The sequence below is a fragment of the Lethenteron reissneri genome, chromosome 31 (assembly GCF_015708825.2).
Source record: "Lethenteron reissneri isolate LAM-NWPU_2019-01 chromosome 31, ASM1570882v1, whole genome shotgun sequence".
NCBI classification, from domain to species: Eukaryota; Metazoa; Chordata; class Hyperoartia; order Petromyzontiformes; family Petromyzontidae; genus Lethenteron; species Lethenteron reissneri.
Window position 1 is genome coordinate 457610 of NC_083809.1, and position 18123 is coordinate 475732.

Here is an 18123-nt window from a genome sequence, read left to right on the forward strand (position 1 = left end):
AAGAATCACTAATCTGACGGTGAAAATAAAGTTTTTTATGAGGAGCATGAGTCCGTCCGCTCGAGGTTGCGTGCCGACCTCCGAGCCGCACAGAGCGCAGACCACTTACAGACAGTCTCAGGTCACACTTACAGACAGCCTCAGGTCACACTTACAGACAGCCTCAGGTCACACTTACAGACAGCCTCAGGTCACACTTACAGACAGCCTCAGGTCACACTTACAGACAGCCTCAGGTCACACTTACAGACAGCCTCAGGTCACACTTACAGACAGCCTCAGGTCACACTTACAGACAGCCTCAGGTCACACTTACAGACAGCCTCAGGTCACACTTACAGACAGCCTCAGGTCACACTTACAGACAGCCTCAGGTCACACTTACAGACAGCCTCAGGTCACACTTACAGACAGCCTCAGGTCACACTTACAGACAGCCTCAGGTCACACTTACAGACAGCCTCAGGTCACACTTACAAATAGTGTCTCACTGTGCCGGCAGTGCCCGGGCACAAGTGATGGCCGACTTCCACCGCTGCCCACGCCGCCCACCCAGGCACCTCCCTCCCCTTGTCCCAAAACTTCTTGAGGGTGTAATCGTGGCAGGCCACTCGCTCGCTCACTCGTTAATCAAATTAGCTCCGCGAAGAGCGGGGCAGACCATCACAAATAACCGGCGCAGTGTCTGCCTGTCGCACTGCCCGGTGCGACCTTTGTGCCCCCCCCCCTTCTCCCGGCGTGGCTTAACACGTGCCCTTTGACCCCAGGGTGACCTGGTGGAGCAGGAGCCGCTGGTCGGATTGAACGCTTACAACGCGCACTTCGGAGCCGTCATCGCCGCGCTGGGCGACATCGACGACGACGGATTCCCAGGCACGTTCCACTCGCCTGAGCGACAGGACGTGCGCTCAGGGGAGGCAGGGGAGGCACAGCCTCGCCTGCCATACTCCAATGGAAATAGCTGGAAAGTAAAAATGAAAATTAAGATTTTTCCACTGATCTGTGCTATGTCCTTTCTGTATGATTCCAATCATTTTCAAAGTCAAAATCGCCAAATTTGCGGAGCTCCGATGCAAATAAAGGGAGAGACGAGAGGTGAGGCAGCGAAGAGCTCAGCCTCCCCGCTGATTGCGCAACCGCTCAGAAACTGGATGGAGCGCGGGCAATAAGCGCGCCTGTTACTATCTCTCTGTAATGGTTGGAATCATACAGAAATGGCATTTATAACACAGATCAGTGCAAAAATCTTTTGTTTTTTACTTTTCGTAGCAGCTACTTTCATCTGAGTATGACAGGTAGGGCTCTGCCTCCCCTGACCGCACGTCCCTGCTGGGTGGCGACTTTTCGAGTTTCCATCTGGGGTTACCGCTTGTCTTAGGATCGTCTCCTTGTTCAATGAGGGTTGAGTGAGATTGTTACTGTGCTGGGAAATCTGTAAGTCCTCCTAGGACACAAGAAGTCCCCTTTGTTTGTCAGTTGTGTGATAATGCACCACTCACGACGATGCACGTGGATGTTGTTCTTGCGTCTTGCACGATAGTGAGAATTATTCTTCCCGTAATGTGCCGATTATTTGTGCCTCAGCAGTGGCAACCCCCAGTGTCGTCGCCGTCTTGGTTTCACACGCCCTTTGCCGCAATAGGGCACGCCCTTTACTGCTGGAGTCTTGATTTTACAAACTGATAAAAGTAGTTATTTATACACAAGGTAATGAGTTTTGGAAAATGGGCTCCTTCTGTAAAACATAAATGTGTTCTTCCGTTTTCAGTCAAAAGAAATGCTCACGCATAGAAACACACTGGTCTTTGAACGTTACATTCGTTGTTAAAAAAGAGAGCGTATTTGTTTCGTAGAAAATTCGTGCTTCGCCGAATTGGGGGATAAACGCTTCAGAATCTCCCGTAATGCAATTACAAACTGAGGAATCTGAAATAAATAAAACTATAAAAGCATGTTTAACCACACAGCTCTTGATTTTATTGAGCGATTTATGAGCAGCTGTCTGAGCGGCCGTGACCGTCCCTCTGCTGCTGCTGCCGCTGCCGCTACCGCTGCCGCTGCTGCTGCTGCCTGCTACTGCTGCTGCTGCCTGCTACTGCTGCCGCTGCTGCTGCTGCCTGCTACTGCTGCTGCTGCCTGCTACTGCTGCCGCTGCTGCTGCCTGCTACTGCTGCCGCTACTGCTGCCTGCTGCTGCTGCCTGCTGCTGCCGCTGCTGCGCTTTCTTTCCGTCTCTCGGCAGACGTTGCGGTGGGGGCACCGCAGGAGGAGGAGTTCGGGGCGGTGTACATCTACCATGGCAGCCAGAACGGCATCACTCACAAACACTCGCAGGTGTGTGTACACCCACACCACTCACACTCACACACAGGTGTGTGTACTACCACACCACTCACACACACACACAGGTGTGTGTACACCCACACCACTCACACACTCACAGGTGTGTGTACTCCCACACCACTCACACACACACACAGGTGTGTGTACTCCCACACCACTCACTCACACCACTCACACACAGGTGTGTGTACACCCACACCACTCACACTCACACACAGGTGTGTGTACTCCCACACCACTCACACACCACTCACTCTCACAGGTGTGTGTACTCCCACACCACTCACACTGGTGGTTGTTTGAACATACTTCGCCACGATGGTCGGTGTGGATCGGTGAAGGGTGGGCTCCAAGGACCGGTTAGATATCCCTGATGCTAGGTGAGACTGGTGAACCGAACACAGGTCGCCGGATTCGTAGTGCAGCTTGCAAACCACGGCGCCATCGCTGTGCCCTGCAGTCGTATGCCTCTGTTCGGCTTATTGTGAACAGGGGGTAGACGGTGCTGCTCTTTGTCGACCGCGTGAAAACCTCAGTACGAGCGAGGGGCGCATGTCAAGGAGTCAAAGCGGCGAGCGAAATGCGTAGTGCAGACCACGTGAAAGATGATGATGCCAGCGGCTGCCATATTCCCCTCTGTGGGGCCCTTTCCACTCGCACATTGCGCATGATGAAGGGCGTGCAAAGCGTCACCGCGAGCTCTGGTCTGGGCAGAGATCGTGGCCTCTGTTAAAATCTTCAGTTTTGTTTGCCGACTGCGCAACTGTATTTCAAGTCGGCCCGGTGTGGGATGCGTGAATTCGACCGTTCCCCGGAAGTCTGTTTTCCCTTTCATAGGCGATGACTAAAGCATCGAAGCAGGCAATCCCCCAAGATGTGTGAGCTCCTGTGCCAAAGTAAACTGTCTTTTCACCAGGTTTTGCAGTGAGCGTCTGCTGCTACTGTCTGCTCGTTACCTAGGATGAACCTGGAGCAATTGGTGCCAAGTCCGCTATTAGCGTTCATTTTCACTCCGCTCTAACCCGCACCCACGTCACCCTGACTGCGCCCAAACTCATCGGATCGCAAGAGCTCAGCAGGCTGGAGCATGGTTGATAGCGGGGGAGGGAGTCGGTCTGCGAATGGCGAGTTTTATAGCCTGGGGCTGTGAGCTCGCCACGAGGTGGCGGTACAGAAGTTAATTCAAAATGTATTGTTACGGAGCTTTGAGTGTCTGACTATAGGTATCGATTTTCTTGGGGTGCTCAAAGATTTATTAAAAATAAAGCCAGACGCTCATTCATGGGATTTTCCAAACATACCAATGGCAGGGCCCTTCTGAAAAAGTCTTGAGACCGTGAGGTTATTTTCGGTAAATAATACAAATAACAATAATAGTTTAACAATAATGATTATCACCGTTGCGCCTGCAAGACGTTGGTAAACAAAAACTATCCACGTCGTTGCCCACAAGTTCTGTGGTCATTGTTGCCCGATGGCCCAGCCTCCCATTCGCCGCAGTCTCTCCACATGTGACACCTGATTGATTCCAGACGGTGGCCTCGCGTCAAGCAGGGGGTCGTTTCTCATCCCCACTCGCCTATGTTTTCTCGCATCTCGAGACAAAAGCATATTAGCTGAATACATACAACAGGCATTGCTTGGGAAGCTGTTCCTGTGCTGAATCCATCCAACTTTCAATCACAGAATTGTCTCCTGCCCTCTCGGACCACATGCAGTGCGCCGCTAAGTTAGTTTGCAGTGACAGGTTCGCCTCGCTCCACACACAACAAACATTCCCCGTATTGCCTTGAACAGACTGCAAGGGTGAGTGCTGTTAGCGAGCAGCAACTATGAAGGCCAACACGGTACACCAAGGAGGTGGGCGGCCAGCACCATGCCAGAACGTCTTTGTCTGCCCTGTGGTGATGTTTTTACGCATCGGATTTGATAATAATTTGAGGCTGAGTCGACCTAGGGGAGGCCCAGGACCAGTTAAGATAATTGTCACACGTGTTGGCCGTCAGCGGGAATCGAACTCAGGTTGACAAGTTCGTAGGGCAGTACACGACTGCTCGTAGCACTCACTCACACTCGTAAGAAGAAAGGGATCCCCCTGGTGTAGATTCATAGGTTTCCTGAAACAAGTGCTGTTAGCAAGCGCCCATTCAGCCTGGCACTTCACACAAGGGTGGTGGTGCAGTCAGGGCCATGCCTACCTGACATTGTCTCCCCTGCTACTGCACCAGTCACTTACTCATTTAGGGTGGATTTGACCATAGTGAGGACCAGGACAGATTAAGACATCACCGATATAATTGATGGCCAGCAATTGAATGCACATTTTCCAGGATGGTCGTGCAGTGCTTAGAATCGCCGTGCAAATGCACGTCGCGCATATATATCAGGCGCCTTCAAAGGTGCTCGCTAACAGCACTCACCCAAACAGTCTGTTAAATGCAATATAGGGAAACCTGTCACTGCAGAATAACTTAGCGGCTCGCTGCATGTGGTGCCAACCGTACGTCGCACGGTTTAACACGTAGCACAGTTGACTACGTACGGTACGAAAGGAGTTCTACATACATACATAAGATCTACGCACATTTGCGTAAACACGTGTCAGCATTGACACATGCGTGTGAACTGTCGCTCGTAGTGGTCATAGTAGGGGAGAGAAGCGGGTTGTGGGGGTCGCCGAGCCGAACTCCCCACGACGGCCGCTCGCTTGCGCTCACTGCCTGGCACGGAACCCCCCTTGGGGAAGCGACACACTTCCTCTCGTGGCACACAATGGCGTTGCGTGTGCGCTGATGATGTCACCTTCCGCTGCCGCTTGAAAAAGACGACAGTGTCGTCAAGCAGCACAGTGTTTGTGGAACCAGGGGCTCCAGCTCTGGACATCTGTGAAAGAGAACTTCATAGCTCATCGAATTCCTCCAGGAGAAATAAAGATTCTTATTTTGAGGGATTTCCACGGTGCCTGGCAGAGAGCGGAAAACGCCAGCACAGTGTGGTGACAACATTATATTTGGTCACGATGGCATCTTGATGATTTGTAATTAACCTGTTGTTTGACATACACATCTGTGGAAAGAGCAACTATATCCACGTCAATTTCTCAACTACCTCGTGTATTAAAATAAGTTGTATTTTGTTTTACCTAAACAATATCTTCTCATCCCTCTTCATTTTATCAGCGTCTCTCGAGTGACCAAGTCTGAATGCATCTATTTATATTTTTGTATTTCTAAATTCTACTGAAATTCTACTCAATTTAGACGTACAAAAATAATACCCTTAATAAGTCCGGTCTCAAGTTAATTAATTATTAAATCGTGAATATTTGGGTAGTTGGATGAGGTTTGTTGTAGAGGAAACGCACAGGCCAGGCGATGTCAAAGCTGCCTGTGGAACGTCATGATTCATATGGTTTAAAGGCCCTTTTTAAAATTCGTAAATTTCTCATTTTACGATTATATAAGTCTGCTCAGCAAATTCCACTTCAGCACACAGTGTCCTGTTAAACACACTGTGACGCCAACGTGCATTACTGAAAAAAAAATTGTTCGAGAAAAATATCCACAGATGCTCCACGAGTCTCCCGCACTGGCAGTGTCCACTGCTTGGAATGTAAAAGATGCCCACGCTCATTTCAGCACCGTCATTTTCTTGATGGCTCAATTGGTTTGCGTTTTCTTTTTTTACACGGCAGCATTCCGCTTGCCTCCTCCGCATGACGTCCACTTGAGAATGGATGGAGGCCACGGGGGATCCAACACAGTCCCCCACCCCCGCCCCGCTGAGTAGAACGGCCTGAGGTCCGGGGTAAAACGTTCTGGATCGCGTGTCCGGCATCACGGAATGTGCCACGGTTTTTGGAGGGAGGCGGAATCCACGATTGGAATTCTCACAGCCGGCGGATATTTGCCGTCTGTCCGCACGTGGGTCCCAGATGCTCCTGTGCCACGAGACCGAAACACCACGAGCCAGCATCGGGAGAACGGGGGCCGGGGGGACGGAAGATTATCCCACTCTGGCATAACAAAACAACAGCCCGTATTACTCCTTAAAGAATATAACGGCTGCAAATAAAAGTTCGGTGGATTTAAATGAGTGTGTCAGAGTGAGATCAGTCGAATGTCATGCTCAGTTATGGCAGCTGATGAAGAGAATATGTTACATGTATACATTGCTCAATGGTGTCAGGGTGATGGGTCGACCACAGTCCGCTAGTTTGTCACTGCCGGTGGGTTTGTGTGAGGCAGCGTGCTGGAGGCCGGCAAGGGTCCTGCTGCGTCATGGCCTCCATTACTCATCATCGGTCGTGACGTTGATGCTTCGAGTTGAAGTCTGTTTTGTGTGAAGAAGAGAGCCTTGCTGGTGCAGCCTCAGCTGTCTTCGTGCACATGGCCGTGCAGTGGTGTCCTCCTTCATCTGCCCCGTGGCTTTATGCTCTTGTCCATGGTGAGCTGGAGCTTTAATCGGTCAGAATCTGATCAACAGATCGGCACGTATAAATAATATTGTGAACGTGACAATATTGTCGGGTTAACGTCAATAATGTTGGCATAATACCACCACGTGGCCTAACTGAAACACAGAGACGGATTAGGGACATCTCGGCCAATGTGTCTCTTGTGCAAACTCGACACTTGAAGGGGTGCTCGCTCTCTCGGGTGGACGGGGAGTGGGAGTGAGCTGCGCGCTCCCCAGCGCTGCCGCTGTGTGAATGCGACATGGCACCGATCATCACGATCGATGCCCGCTCGCGGTGGCGCCGGTGATACATATGCGGGACTTGGACGTGACGGGGGCCGCACGTGTCAATCGAGGTGTTGGCTTTCGGTAGGCAGTGTAGCTGATGTCGTTCTCGCTGTTACAGTTGCTATTTGGTTACAGACACGGGGGAACTCAGTCCCACGGTGAATCCACGCTTTTTTGGCAACGGAGTCAGCCGGCCCTATCGCATTACAATTCAAATAGAGACCTCGTCCACAGCCAGATGACGAAGCTAATTGCTTTCCCCGCCTTTATTGTATTAGTTAATGGACACATAGACGTAATAATTGAAATTTCATCATTTGAATTGGCAATCATGTTCCAAATCTATGAGAGAAATCGACCATTATAGCTGTAATGTTCTCGTGAAACTAGATAATGGTCTTAGTTGCCATATCATCTGCACAGCGATTTTACGTAATATTTAATACATTTTTACATGCTTTAAAATATTGTTGCTGCTGTTTACATTGTTGTTGTTAATTTGCACAAGTTGAGAGGGACACGGGAACAAAGAATGTCACTGCCATGTACCTCATGTATGAATGGGTGTGTGGCCAACAAAGCTGACTTGACTTCACTTGGAAGCCGTTGCCACAGATTAGCTGCCACCAGCTTTAAGGGGAACTTTGTTTGCATTGCAGCTGTCTTTTTTCAGTGACGATTTTAACCTCCGTATTTGTTCTCAGATGAGTTTTGTTTTAAACCAAAATGCATTTCCCCATATTCCGCAAACAAGTTGTGAAAAAACAAAGACGTAAAGAATTTAGTTCAGAAGGTGGAAAATTTGAGAAAAGAATGATGATATGGATGTTGCCAATGTAAATAATGAAATAACTATCATTGTGAAAAGAGCAGTGAAAGTGGGGGACAAGGTAGAACAACGATCGCATCAGAGACGTGGAACAGTAAAAATGAAGCAACAGATGGAACAGGAAGCGTAGAAGCGTGGAGAGGTTCATGTTTGGAGTTGTGGAAAGAGGAGCACGTGGATCAGGGACAATGCAAATTAGAAACATAATTTACACGAGACGAGTAAGTTGGTTTGTTAGGAGTGATGATGACAGATGGGCGAGACTGGTGATGGGACTACAGCCAAATGTGTGAATGCACTCTAGAGAATGACCGTCATGGAGATGGAGGGGTACGCTCACATGCACGAATCAGATGGATTGTGACTGTGCACGACTGTGAGGGATTCCTTTTGGCACGGGGAGGCTGTCATCCAGCAGTGGATCGATCACGGCTCACAACGATGATAAAAAAGTGGTTCCTGAAATGCGCTCCTTGAATGTAACAAACTGCGATGTTGTTTTTTTTTCACATCATTATGTTATCTGTGTCTGTTTTCTCTTCGAGGCTCGCACTGCGTTTGTTTTATGAGGAAGCACTTTAGAGTAAACACTGGGGCCAGATGTGCCTGTGCTAAGCGTAGTTTCGTGTGTGCGCATGTGTGTCGAACTCCGTGGGGAGTGGTAGTGTAGCAGTCAACGTGCTACGCTAAGAAACCCGGCGACCCGAGTTCGATTCCTGCTCAGGGCCAACACTAGTGGCGATTACAGAACCAGTCGACGGCTACCCCGAGGTCAACTCAGACTAAAATGAGTACCTGCTGCTGCAGTGTGTAAACATCGCCACGAGGGAGACAATGGCGGCCAAGCGTGGTTCTGGCCACCCGCCTCCTCGTTTGCCAAGCCGGCCTTCATAAGTGCGAGCTAACACCACTTGCCCCAACAATCTGTTCAGGCTATATGGGGCATATGTGTCTTTGTGTAATTTTGGGTCTGCATATGTGAGTGTGTCATTCTGTGTGTGCGCATAACTGTGTGTGTGTGTCTGTCTGTTTCTCTATAGAGGCTGTTTGGGAAGAGTATCGAGTCTGGAATCAGCATGTTTGGCCAGTCCATCTCGGGTCAGGTGGACTTGGATGGAAATGGTTACCCAGGTAAGCAGCTCTTTCTCTGTCTCTCTCTCATCCTCGAACCCACAGATGCGGAGTCGCGTGCAGACCAAGAAACTGAGCGAGCCTCGCGTACTTGAGACAGACATTCCTAAGACTCAGCCTTGGGCCACATTAAATAACTACAGAAAATACAAATAAATAGAACGAGAGAGAGTGTATGCGCACGCGGCGCGGTGGAACAATAAAACACGATATGACATCACAGCGGCAGGGTTTAGCTGGGCAACGTTGAGGGGCATGCGGTGGTGCAAAAAACGCGACGAACCAGCCCCTGGGCTGAGCAGGTGGCTTACACAAAATCCAGACTCCCTCCGCTCCACCTGGAACAATAGTCGGTGATCTTTACGCGCTAGTTAGCCCTGCGCACGGTCCTGTGAATCTCCGGCGTGTTTGTTTCAGAACCGCTGATTCGGCCCTCTGCCCTCTTGACATGTTCCGCAAAGTCTCCTGGGGGAATCTTTTCAAGGCCACGCAACGGTCAATATTGGGGATCGAGTCGTGGGAGCTGTCGGGAGTAAATCGTGGGAGCCTGTGGCCCGAGCAGGGGTCGCTTGACCTGAGCATTAGTAGACGGCACTCCAAGGCGGGCGAGCAAAGGCGTCGGGACGGTGACGTGTGTATTGACAGCGCCAGTAAGTCGGTTGTACCCCAAAACAAAACCAATGGCTTAGGGCAGTTGTGTCTCGGCCTCATTACGCCGCCGTGGCTTTAATGCTGCCGCATAGCTTGGGGGCGGGGGGCTGTAGGTGTCTCCCACCCCTCGCCTCACATTTCATCATCTGTTTCACTTTCCTCTATCTTGTGCCAATATGCTCAAGTAGTGCACATCTGTCTGGCACCCATCTCTCGTGACGTCGCCGTCAAGCCGTTCTCTCGCAAGTCTTCTTCTCTTTCGGGTTCCTTCCATTTTTCCGAACAACACACTTTCAAATTTCCTGTATTCCATCCGACATGTGTGTCCAAGTAGTGCCAGTTTCCTCCTCAAGTGTGCCTGTATCATCGGGTCTTCTTCGATTTGCAAACATTTTCTTTCTTTTAGATTGCTCATTCTTATAGTTAAGTCGAAAACGTTGTACAACCTTTCGCAGCAGTGGAAGTTTTTTTTCAGCAAGAAGCAGGGGACTGGACGAACTCCAGTTGCACAAAAGCTACGTGATCGGCGTCACAGCCCGTCCCTGAAAGACACAGGGGGCGACAGGCAGAGCACATCATTACTCATTCTGTTAGCGTTTAACTTTCGTCTGAGTTGGTTTAACGTTGACTTTTGTCATGCGCCCCTGAGCTCTTCTATCCAGCCCCTTTAAACGAGGTTAGGATCACCAGTCTCGTCCGTAAGCAGGACGTTATTCACTGTGGTCATGGCTGCAGGATTCACACAGACAATGTCACCCCGCGTGCCACTGTAAATTATGATAAACATTAGCCATTGGTTAATTGCCTCATAAACATATTAAGTTGAGCAATTTTGTAAAATATTAACAGTTCACGGAATTACCTATTCATGTTTCTTGTTCACATGCAGTAATGCAAAACTGTCCACGGTAATTCACACTCAAGCGCTTAACGATGGCAGCGAGACTGCTTAAACAGCCTTAATGATGCATAATGATTCCCACGCATGACACTGTATTCAGCTGCATTCGTGAACCTATTAACTTGACTTCTATCGGCTGGCATAAATAACCGGACTACTCACAAGATGAGATTGGGCTGAAAAAAATACACTCCAGTTTGAATTTGCGTGATAAACAAATCACGTTAAATGTTTTCTCATCGGACCCAGCTCCTCTTGGAGGGGGGCGGGGGTGAGCAGTCGATCTGGTGTGTGGGGGGCCACCACAATAACAGCGATGACAGCGCATAACAGTGAACTTGGGTGGTGCTACGGGGACATTTGGCGGTGCGGGGACCATGACAGCAGCAAAGCGCCGGCCCTGTTTCTCAAAAATTCGACTGCATAAGTCAAAGTTTGATTTGTGTGACCAGGTGAGAACCCAAGATACCAGTGGAGTCTTGTTTGGGAGTACATGTAAACCCTTTTGTAAATCCACTGCTGGATGAGGGCTCCTCGTGCTCTGGCATTGCTGGACCATACTTCACCACGCTGGTCAGTGTGGATTGGTGAAGGTGGCGAGATTATACATTGGAGCATGGAAGTACAGTACAATGGTTTTTCTACACTGCCCTCTGCTACACCACGTGTAGCTCCTCAGCCTATAACACCCTTTATGCATGGCGGTCATACATTCAAGCACTGTTCAGACTGCTTGCCTTCTGAAAACAAGAAATCAGGCATATTCCAGGGATTTTTTTATCAATAAAAAAATTGATATTCCACAATAGTCATGAACGGCAAAATGAAAACAGGTCCCACTTGAGAGTATGTTGAACTCCTCTCCCACCGCACATAGTCAACCATGCTAATCGGAGGTGTGGGAATTAATCGAAGTGACTCACAGTTGAATTTGAGCAGCAGTAGTATCCTGCGGCGGTGGGATGTTTATCATTCCTGACCGGCCGCTGGGCTCTTAATGCAGTGCCCAAACCGAGAGCTCCGCGTGCATCCCTGCAGTGCGGTGTCCATATGTGCCCAAACCCCAGAGGGCAGGGGCCACAGTTCAGGGGTCGGAAAGAACATTGAGTGAGGCGTTAGCGCCGAGCGTCTGGCGATGCCTGGGTTTTATTAGACGAGCTAGCGCCGTTATACTTTTATTGCTGCGCACGTCGTATCGAGGATGAACGCAGCCTCGTAAACTGGCTCTGTGCATCACTTGGCCCACTTAGACGCTTGCGGATCACAACGATGCGGCACCAAAGCAAAAAGACGGTCAAGAGGGTTAACCGGCAGGAGAATACCTTTTAGGAAAATGTGCCGCCAAACTTCAACACTTAGGGCCAGATTCCTATCTTGACAAAGTCACGTACATGTACGGCCCGCTCGTCAATCCACTGCTGGACGAGGGCCTCGCCACGCCTGTGGGTAGTAAGAGATGTTTGACCATACAGTACTTTTTCACTCTTGTCAGTGCAGGTTGGTGAAGTTAGAGGGAGTACAAAAAAAGATGGATTTTTGCTGCGCCACCCTCTGTTGGCGTAATGCCAATGACACTTGATTGCATGCGCATGGTGTTCACCCATCCTTGCACAGTCCAGGCTAAAGACCCACTTGGCTTCCGGGATTTGATGATACTGGTCACATTTCGGGTGATTTGGTTATAGCCTGACAATTGCATTGGCAACACGGTAATGTTTTTTACCCAGGAAAGCCTCGTTTTCAGGAGGATCCTGCGATTGGTCAATTCCATTAGCATGTGGGAAGAAAGCGGAGACCCTGCAGAAAACGCATGCACACGAGGAGGTAACAATGATAGCTCCCCACAGGTCGATTTACGAATCCATTGAGACACCGTTATCCCCGGGCACCTCGCAGCCAGCCCCGAGCCTGCAGCGTCAGTGTGACACTGGCGGTCGTCAATACCAGAATTGCCAGGCTCCAATCTGCTTAGTGTCTGAGACATGGCAAAATCTGGCCCATTTGTGGCGATTTGGTTGTAGGAATTTGTCCCGTTGTAGATGACGGAATAATTGGTACAGTGTGTAAGAAAAATGGGAGGATTCCTGATCAAGCGACAGTTGAACTCTTTACCGCGTGTGCACTGACGCAGACACAAGCACACAGCGGGTCGGCCACCAGTATCAGTGAGAAGGGAGAGCTTGTTTTTTGGGCGGCTGAAAATCTTAAAATGAGATATTTCTGCAGGTGCTTTTGTAGAGGGAAATTATTTACTGTGGCTGTTTTTTTATTCACATACCGTCCATTGTTACCATCACAAAAACATCTCTAGTTGTCTTGTATAACGATGCTGAGTTTCCCGTGATGCGTTTAGTGTCAGTGATGTATGAACACAGACGAGCACTGCTCTATTATTGTGTTGTGTACTCGTTTCACGAATTGGAGAAGTCACAAACGCACTGACGAACTTGACGGGCTACGTGGTGGATATACATTTCAATCAATCCATCTTTATTTTGCGTGACAATATGGTCTTCAATAAATTAGGCATCATCCCATTGCTCAGCAGCTGCTGCTAAAGATGCTGTCGCCTCTGGTTTCTTGCAGACGTCGTTATTGGGGCCTTCACGTCGGACGCGGCGGTGCTCTTCAGGTGAGATGGCGCCGCGACCCAACGCTGGCTGCTCGACATTGCCACGTGACGACAAGCCACCTCATTGAGCTGTCATCTGTAGCCAGGATTCTTCTTAAAAAGAGCTACGTAGCTCAGTGGGCCTTGCCTGGTACAATAAAGAATACTTTAGTTTTATGTGTATTTATTTTGTGATTTGCTTACCTTTCCTATAATTTGCACTGTTATCGTGTTTTTGTATTGTTTGTTGTTGTAACGTTCTGAGCCGCTCCTACTGGACATCTGTGAAAGAGCTTTATAGCTAATCTGATTCCTCCGACATAAATCGGTATTCCGATTCTGAAATGTGAAGCGCGTGGCGTCGTCTCGGAGAGCACTGAGTGGCGAGCGATCGAGCGCCGACGCACGTGGTGTCCCGCAGGACGCGGCCGGTGATCACGGTGGAGGCGTCGGTGGTGCTGCCGCGTTCCGTGAACATCACGGCGCCGCTCTGTGTGGACGGCGGACAGCCGACGCTCTGCCTCAACGTGAGCGTGTGCCTGCGCTTCCGCGGGCGCGCCGTCCCGGGCAAGATCGGTGAGGGCCCAGTGCTTGCGCATGTCTGTGTGGGTGTGTGTTCATGCGTGTCTGTGTGGGCGTGTGTTCATGCGTTTCTGGGGAGTGGTAGTATAGCAGTTCCGCTCACGACCAACACCAGTGATGATTGTCTGAACCGGTCCTGGGCCTCCCCTAGGTCGACTTAGCCTCAAATTAGTACCTGGTACGGTGTGTAAACATCAGCTCACGGGAGACAAAGTTGTATTGGCATGATGTTTGTCACACCAACCCCGAATGCGCCGTGCCGGCTTTCGTAGGTACTTGCTCACGGCACTGTCCCAACAGTCTGTGTGTCGGCACAGGGGTGCGTGCGTGCCTGTGCACATTTACATCTTCCTTTCTGACTTCAGAGCTCTTCTACAACCTGACGGCGGACGTGGCCAAGAAGGCCGGAGGTTCACGGATCATCTTGGGTCCGTACGCCGACGGCATCACGCAGGTGTCGGGCAAGGCCGACCTTGCATACGACAAGCAGTTCTGCCGCACGCAGCTCGCCTACATCAAGGTGAGGCCTGGGGCAGCACTGGACCTGCCACCACTGGGAGCCTGGGTTCGAATCCAGGTCTCAAACGATGAGTGCCAGTGACCGGGGGGGGGGGGGCAGTGGTGGAGGTGAAGCATCGTTTGACTTCCACCCTCGAGTTCCTCTTTCGCCACAGGTAGCCACCTCTGAAGTACAACAGAACAGGGACATTTCATGGGAATAAACATATCTCGCAATTCTGTAATATAGAACTACACGTGTAAATATCCTGTCTTGAGTCGTGCAGTAGTATGTACCTCACACAACTGGGGCTTTTAATTTCCTAGTTTATATTACCGAGCGCGTCGCCAGCTACCTCAGACGCCAGCATCTGGAGACTTAGATTCTCTCAGTCACGTCCTCTCACAGCCTCGCTGTGAAACCTCTCGGGGTGAATTCGTGGCGGGGTTGATTTAAAGGCAGGGGAGGTGTTTTTTTTTCCCTTCTGTGTGAAAAATTGGGATAAACATTCCATCCGTCGGGTTATTTATTTGGTCCGTGAAGCAAGGCGGCCATGTCGGTAGCCCGGACGGGCCTGCGAGCGTCTCCACTTGCTCACCATGGCCGCGACCATCAACGACAACCTTGACTCCGCTTTCCCTAAACAAGCTGACAATTAGGTGAACTGGTACATTGAAACTGAAGCAATGCTTGTAAAATGTTGATATGGCTTCTTTGGCATACTGCGTGGTACTGTCCGCAGACTGTACTATCCAGGAAAGCCTCACAGGAAAGTCTCAAGACACCACCTGAAGCATACACACACAGAATACAATGTCACTACTACTACGATATTTAACCCAAGTAGAACGTCGCTCAGTCTCAAGACTCTTGTTCAGGAGGCCCCTACTAAGTTTTCACAGTAGAGGGAAATGTTACTGTCTGTGTAATCCCAAATGAGTAATTTGTTCACAGTATTTCAGTATTGGGATATTTGGCAATACTACTTACATTGTATTTGTTTATCTCTATGTTGAAAATCCATGAAAAACAGGGAGATAAACATACACACTTCACGCAGAAAGATGTCCAAGTCGGAAATTGAACCGGATCCTTCTTGCTATGAAGCAGAAGTGCTATAACTGGACTACCCTGCCGCCCGGTGTTAAAAAACACACTGTGAGCGGCAATAAACACAAAAGTACACTAAGGTGCTCTTACCTTCTGTTTAAATTATAATAGTGGTGTAAATTCTACTTTACTATGGCAGGGGTGAGTCAATCTATTGAACAATGATGGTTGACCTTTCACAAAACCACATTTTATCCACCCACATTCAATCACTCGTCAGTAATTCGGAAATGGTTATTAATATTTTCACTTTATATTTCTCCCAACTTTATTTTTTGGAAGAAAAAAAATCTTACACTGTCGCAGCAACGGTTTAAAAAGAAACAACAACCTATTTTGTAAACGTTTACAACAACTTTATTGGGTCGTAGCCTTGGATGGATTTTTTTTTCGTGTCGGCAGTTTTGTCCTGCGAGGACTCGGTCTGCGGCGCACGCCGGCGTCTGTCCGTTCGTCGCTTGCGCAGCGACCACCCCCAGCGACCGTGGCCTCGCACGGGGGCTCCAGCGGGGGCTCCAGCGTCACTCAGACAGCCCGGGGCTATGTTCTCTCTCTCTCTGCTGAACTCGTGCAAGTGCGGGGATGTAAAACACGTGCTGCCTGATTATTGTTTTAGTAAATTTTCATCTTGTTATTTTGGTGGCCGCCACGGGGCCGCCCGGCCGCCCTACCACTCGAGGGCTTTGTTTGTGAGCCGCGCAAAGTCACCGCGATGATTATTCTGCTTTGGTTGATGGTAAAGAAGATATAAACTAAACTATTTTTTTTTATTTTACCAGGTAAGGCCCACTGAGCTATATAGCTATTTTTCAGAAGCTACCTGGCCACAAATTATAGCTCAACGAAGTGGCTTATCATGTGGAAATTTCTAGCATCCAAATACTCTAAACGCACATTTCTCAATGTGGCGGGAAAAACCGGAGGACCCGGAGAAAAATCCACACGACCACGAGGAGAGAGACACGCAAACTCCAAATATACAGTCGTCAGGATCGGGATCGAATCCACTACCTCCTGAATACCATACGAGGTAGTTAACATCTCGCCACAGGGAAATAGTTTGAAGTCGCTTGAAAAGTTTTTATATTTGGTATTCATCAAGGGCGACGAATCCTAAAAAGTAGTGGACTCCAAAACATATTTATAGCAGTTATTAAATATTTAACAATAAATATCCCAGGAGGGCGCTCTCATTTCCCATTGATTAATTCTATTGAGCTCCCCACGTCCATGCCTCCGAATCACTTTTCCGATGTCTACGCAATGTTTAACAACAAGACATTTGATGTATTCAAACTTTTTTTAAGTTGTGTCCATGGCTGATCTAATGTTTGAAAACTGCAGTGTGTGGGGTACAGATCCTCCTGGCTGATTAAATGCCCCATTACCACTTTGTTACGGAAATGCGATTTAGAGTAATTACTTAATGACCTAAACATAAACGTTTGACTCGCTCGGAGCGTTCATCCACATGAACTCTTGATTGCACGTTAGTTCTGTGCAATAAGTGCTCTTTGGATATTGTAATATCATTTAACACAATTCTACATACTCGTGTAATTTACTTCTGCAGGAAAACCTCTCTCTGAGCCTCAAGACTATTTTTCAGGAGAATCCTACACCAGGATGTTTGGCCAATTCCATTTTAAGCCGTTTTGTGACACGTGGTCAGAAACAGGAGTTATCTGAAACTGTGGGTGAATGTATTTCATAGAGAGAAGAGTCAGTCGTAGGCAGAGGAGAAGAGGAAGGCCGAGACCCTGGAATTGAACATAGGAGAGGGAGTGGGCAGCACGGGCGGCTGGGGAAAGGGAGTTCCAGACAATGAAAGCAGCACAGGAGAATGGGTGACCTGCCAATGAACGAAGGTTCACTGGGGGCTTCAGCAAAAAGTCTTGGTTGCTGGAGCAGAGAGTGCATGGAAGGAAATAGAGTGAGATGAGAGGGAGAGGTAGGAGGGCGTGTGGAGGTGAGTAGGGTGAGATCAGTGGGGAGATGCGGGCGGAGGTGAGTCCATTCTGGATGTTGACGATGGTGAAGTGCGACCTTGATTCTGGCAGCGTGGGGGTAGCGAGCGAACGCCTCGTCTGTCGGCAGAACCACATGCACGGGTGCGCAGTGCGACTCCGCAAACAGCTGACGCTCGCTCGCCAGATTACAAACAGCTTCTCCTCGTCCAGTGCAAGTGTCGACCGCGTTTCTTTTTTAACCGTCGTCTGCCTTGACGGACAAATGCAGAGACTCGATATGATGCGTCGGGCGCAGCGCGTTTTTCCCCGATGGCACGGCGGTAGCGAGATGTTATCTGCCTTGCCTGGTATAGAGAAGGTCGTGGGTTCGTTCCCGATCCCGACGCCTGCTGTATATTTCGAGTTTCATGCTCTCCCTTTGTTCGTGTGGATTTTTCTCTGGATCCTCCGGTGTTTCCCTCCACATTTAGAAACCTGCGTTAATAGCATTCAGCTGCTATAAATTTACACACGATAAGCAACTTCGTTAAACTATAATTTGTGGCCAGGTTGCTTCTGAAAAAGAGCTATATAGCTCAGTGGGTCTTACCTCATAAACTGTAATAGTTTAGTTTCGCGTCACGAGCACGCGGTATTGATCGCGGCGCTGCGTGCGGGGGCGCTGCCCGGGCCACGTCCCGGTGTCCGAGTGAGTCGGCCAGAGAACTATAACTCAACTTGGGTTTTTTATCATTATTATTACTGAACGGAG

The 18123-nt window shown here is 49.3% G+C and overlaps 1 protein-coding gene across 1 annotated transcript in view; it reads left to right on the forward strand.

Moving 5' to 3' along the window:
• ITGA9 (integrin subunit alpha 9) overlaps positions 1–18123 on the forward strand; it is a 57304-nt gene that overhangs the window by 15778 nt on the left and 23403 nt on the right. Inside the window, exons 10-15 of the mRNA XM_061563184.1 lie at positions 768–873; positions 2242–2333; positions 8958–9048; positions 13187–13232; positions 13633–13787; positions 14159–14313. Coding sequence (XP_061419168.1) covers positions 768–873; positions 2242–2333; positions 8958–9048; positions 13187–13232; positions 13633–13787; positions 14159–14313 — 645 coding nt within the window. The remainder of the gene's footprint in view (positions 1–767; positions 874–2241; positions 2334–8957; positions 9049–13186; positions 13233–13632; positions 13788–14158; positions 14314–18123) is intronic.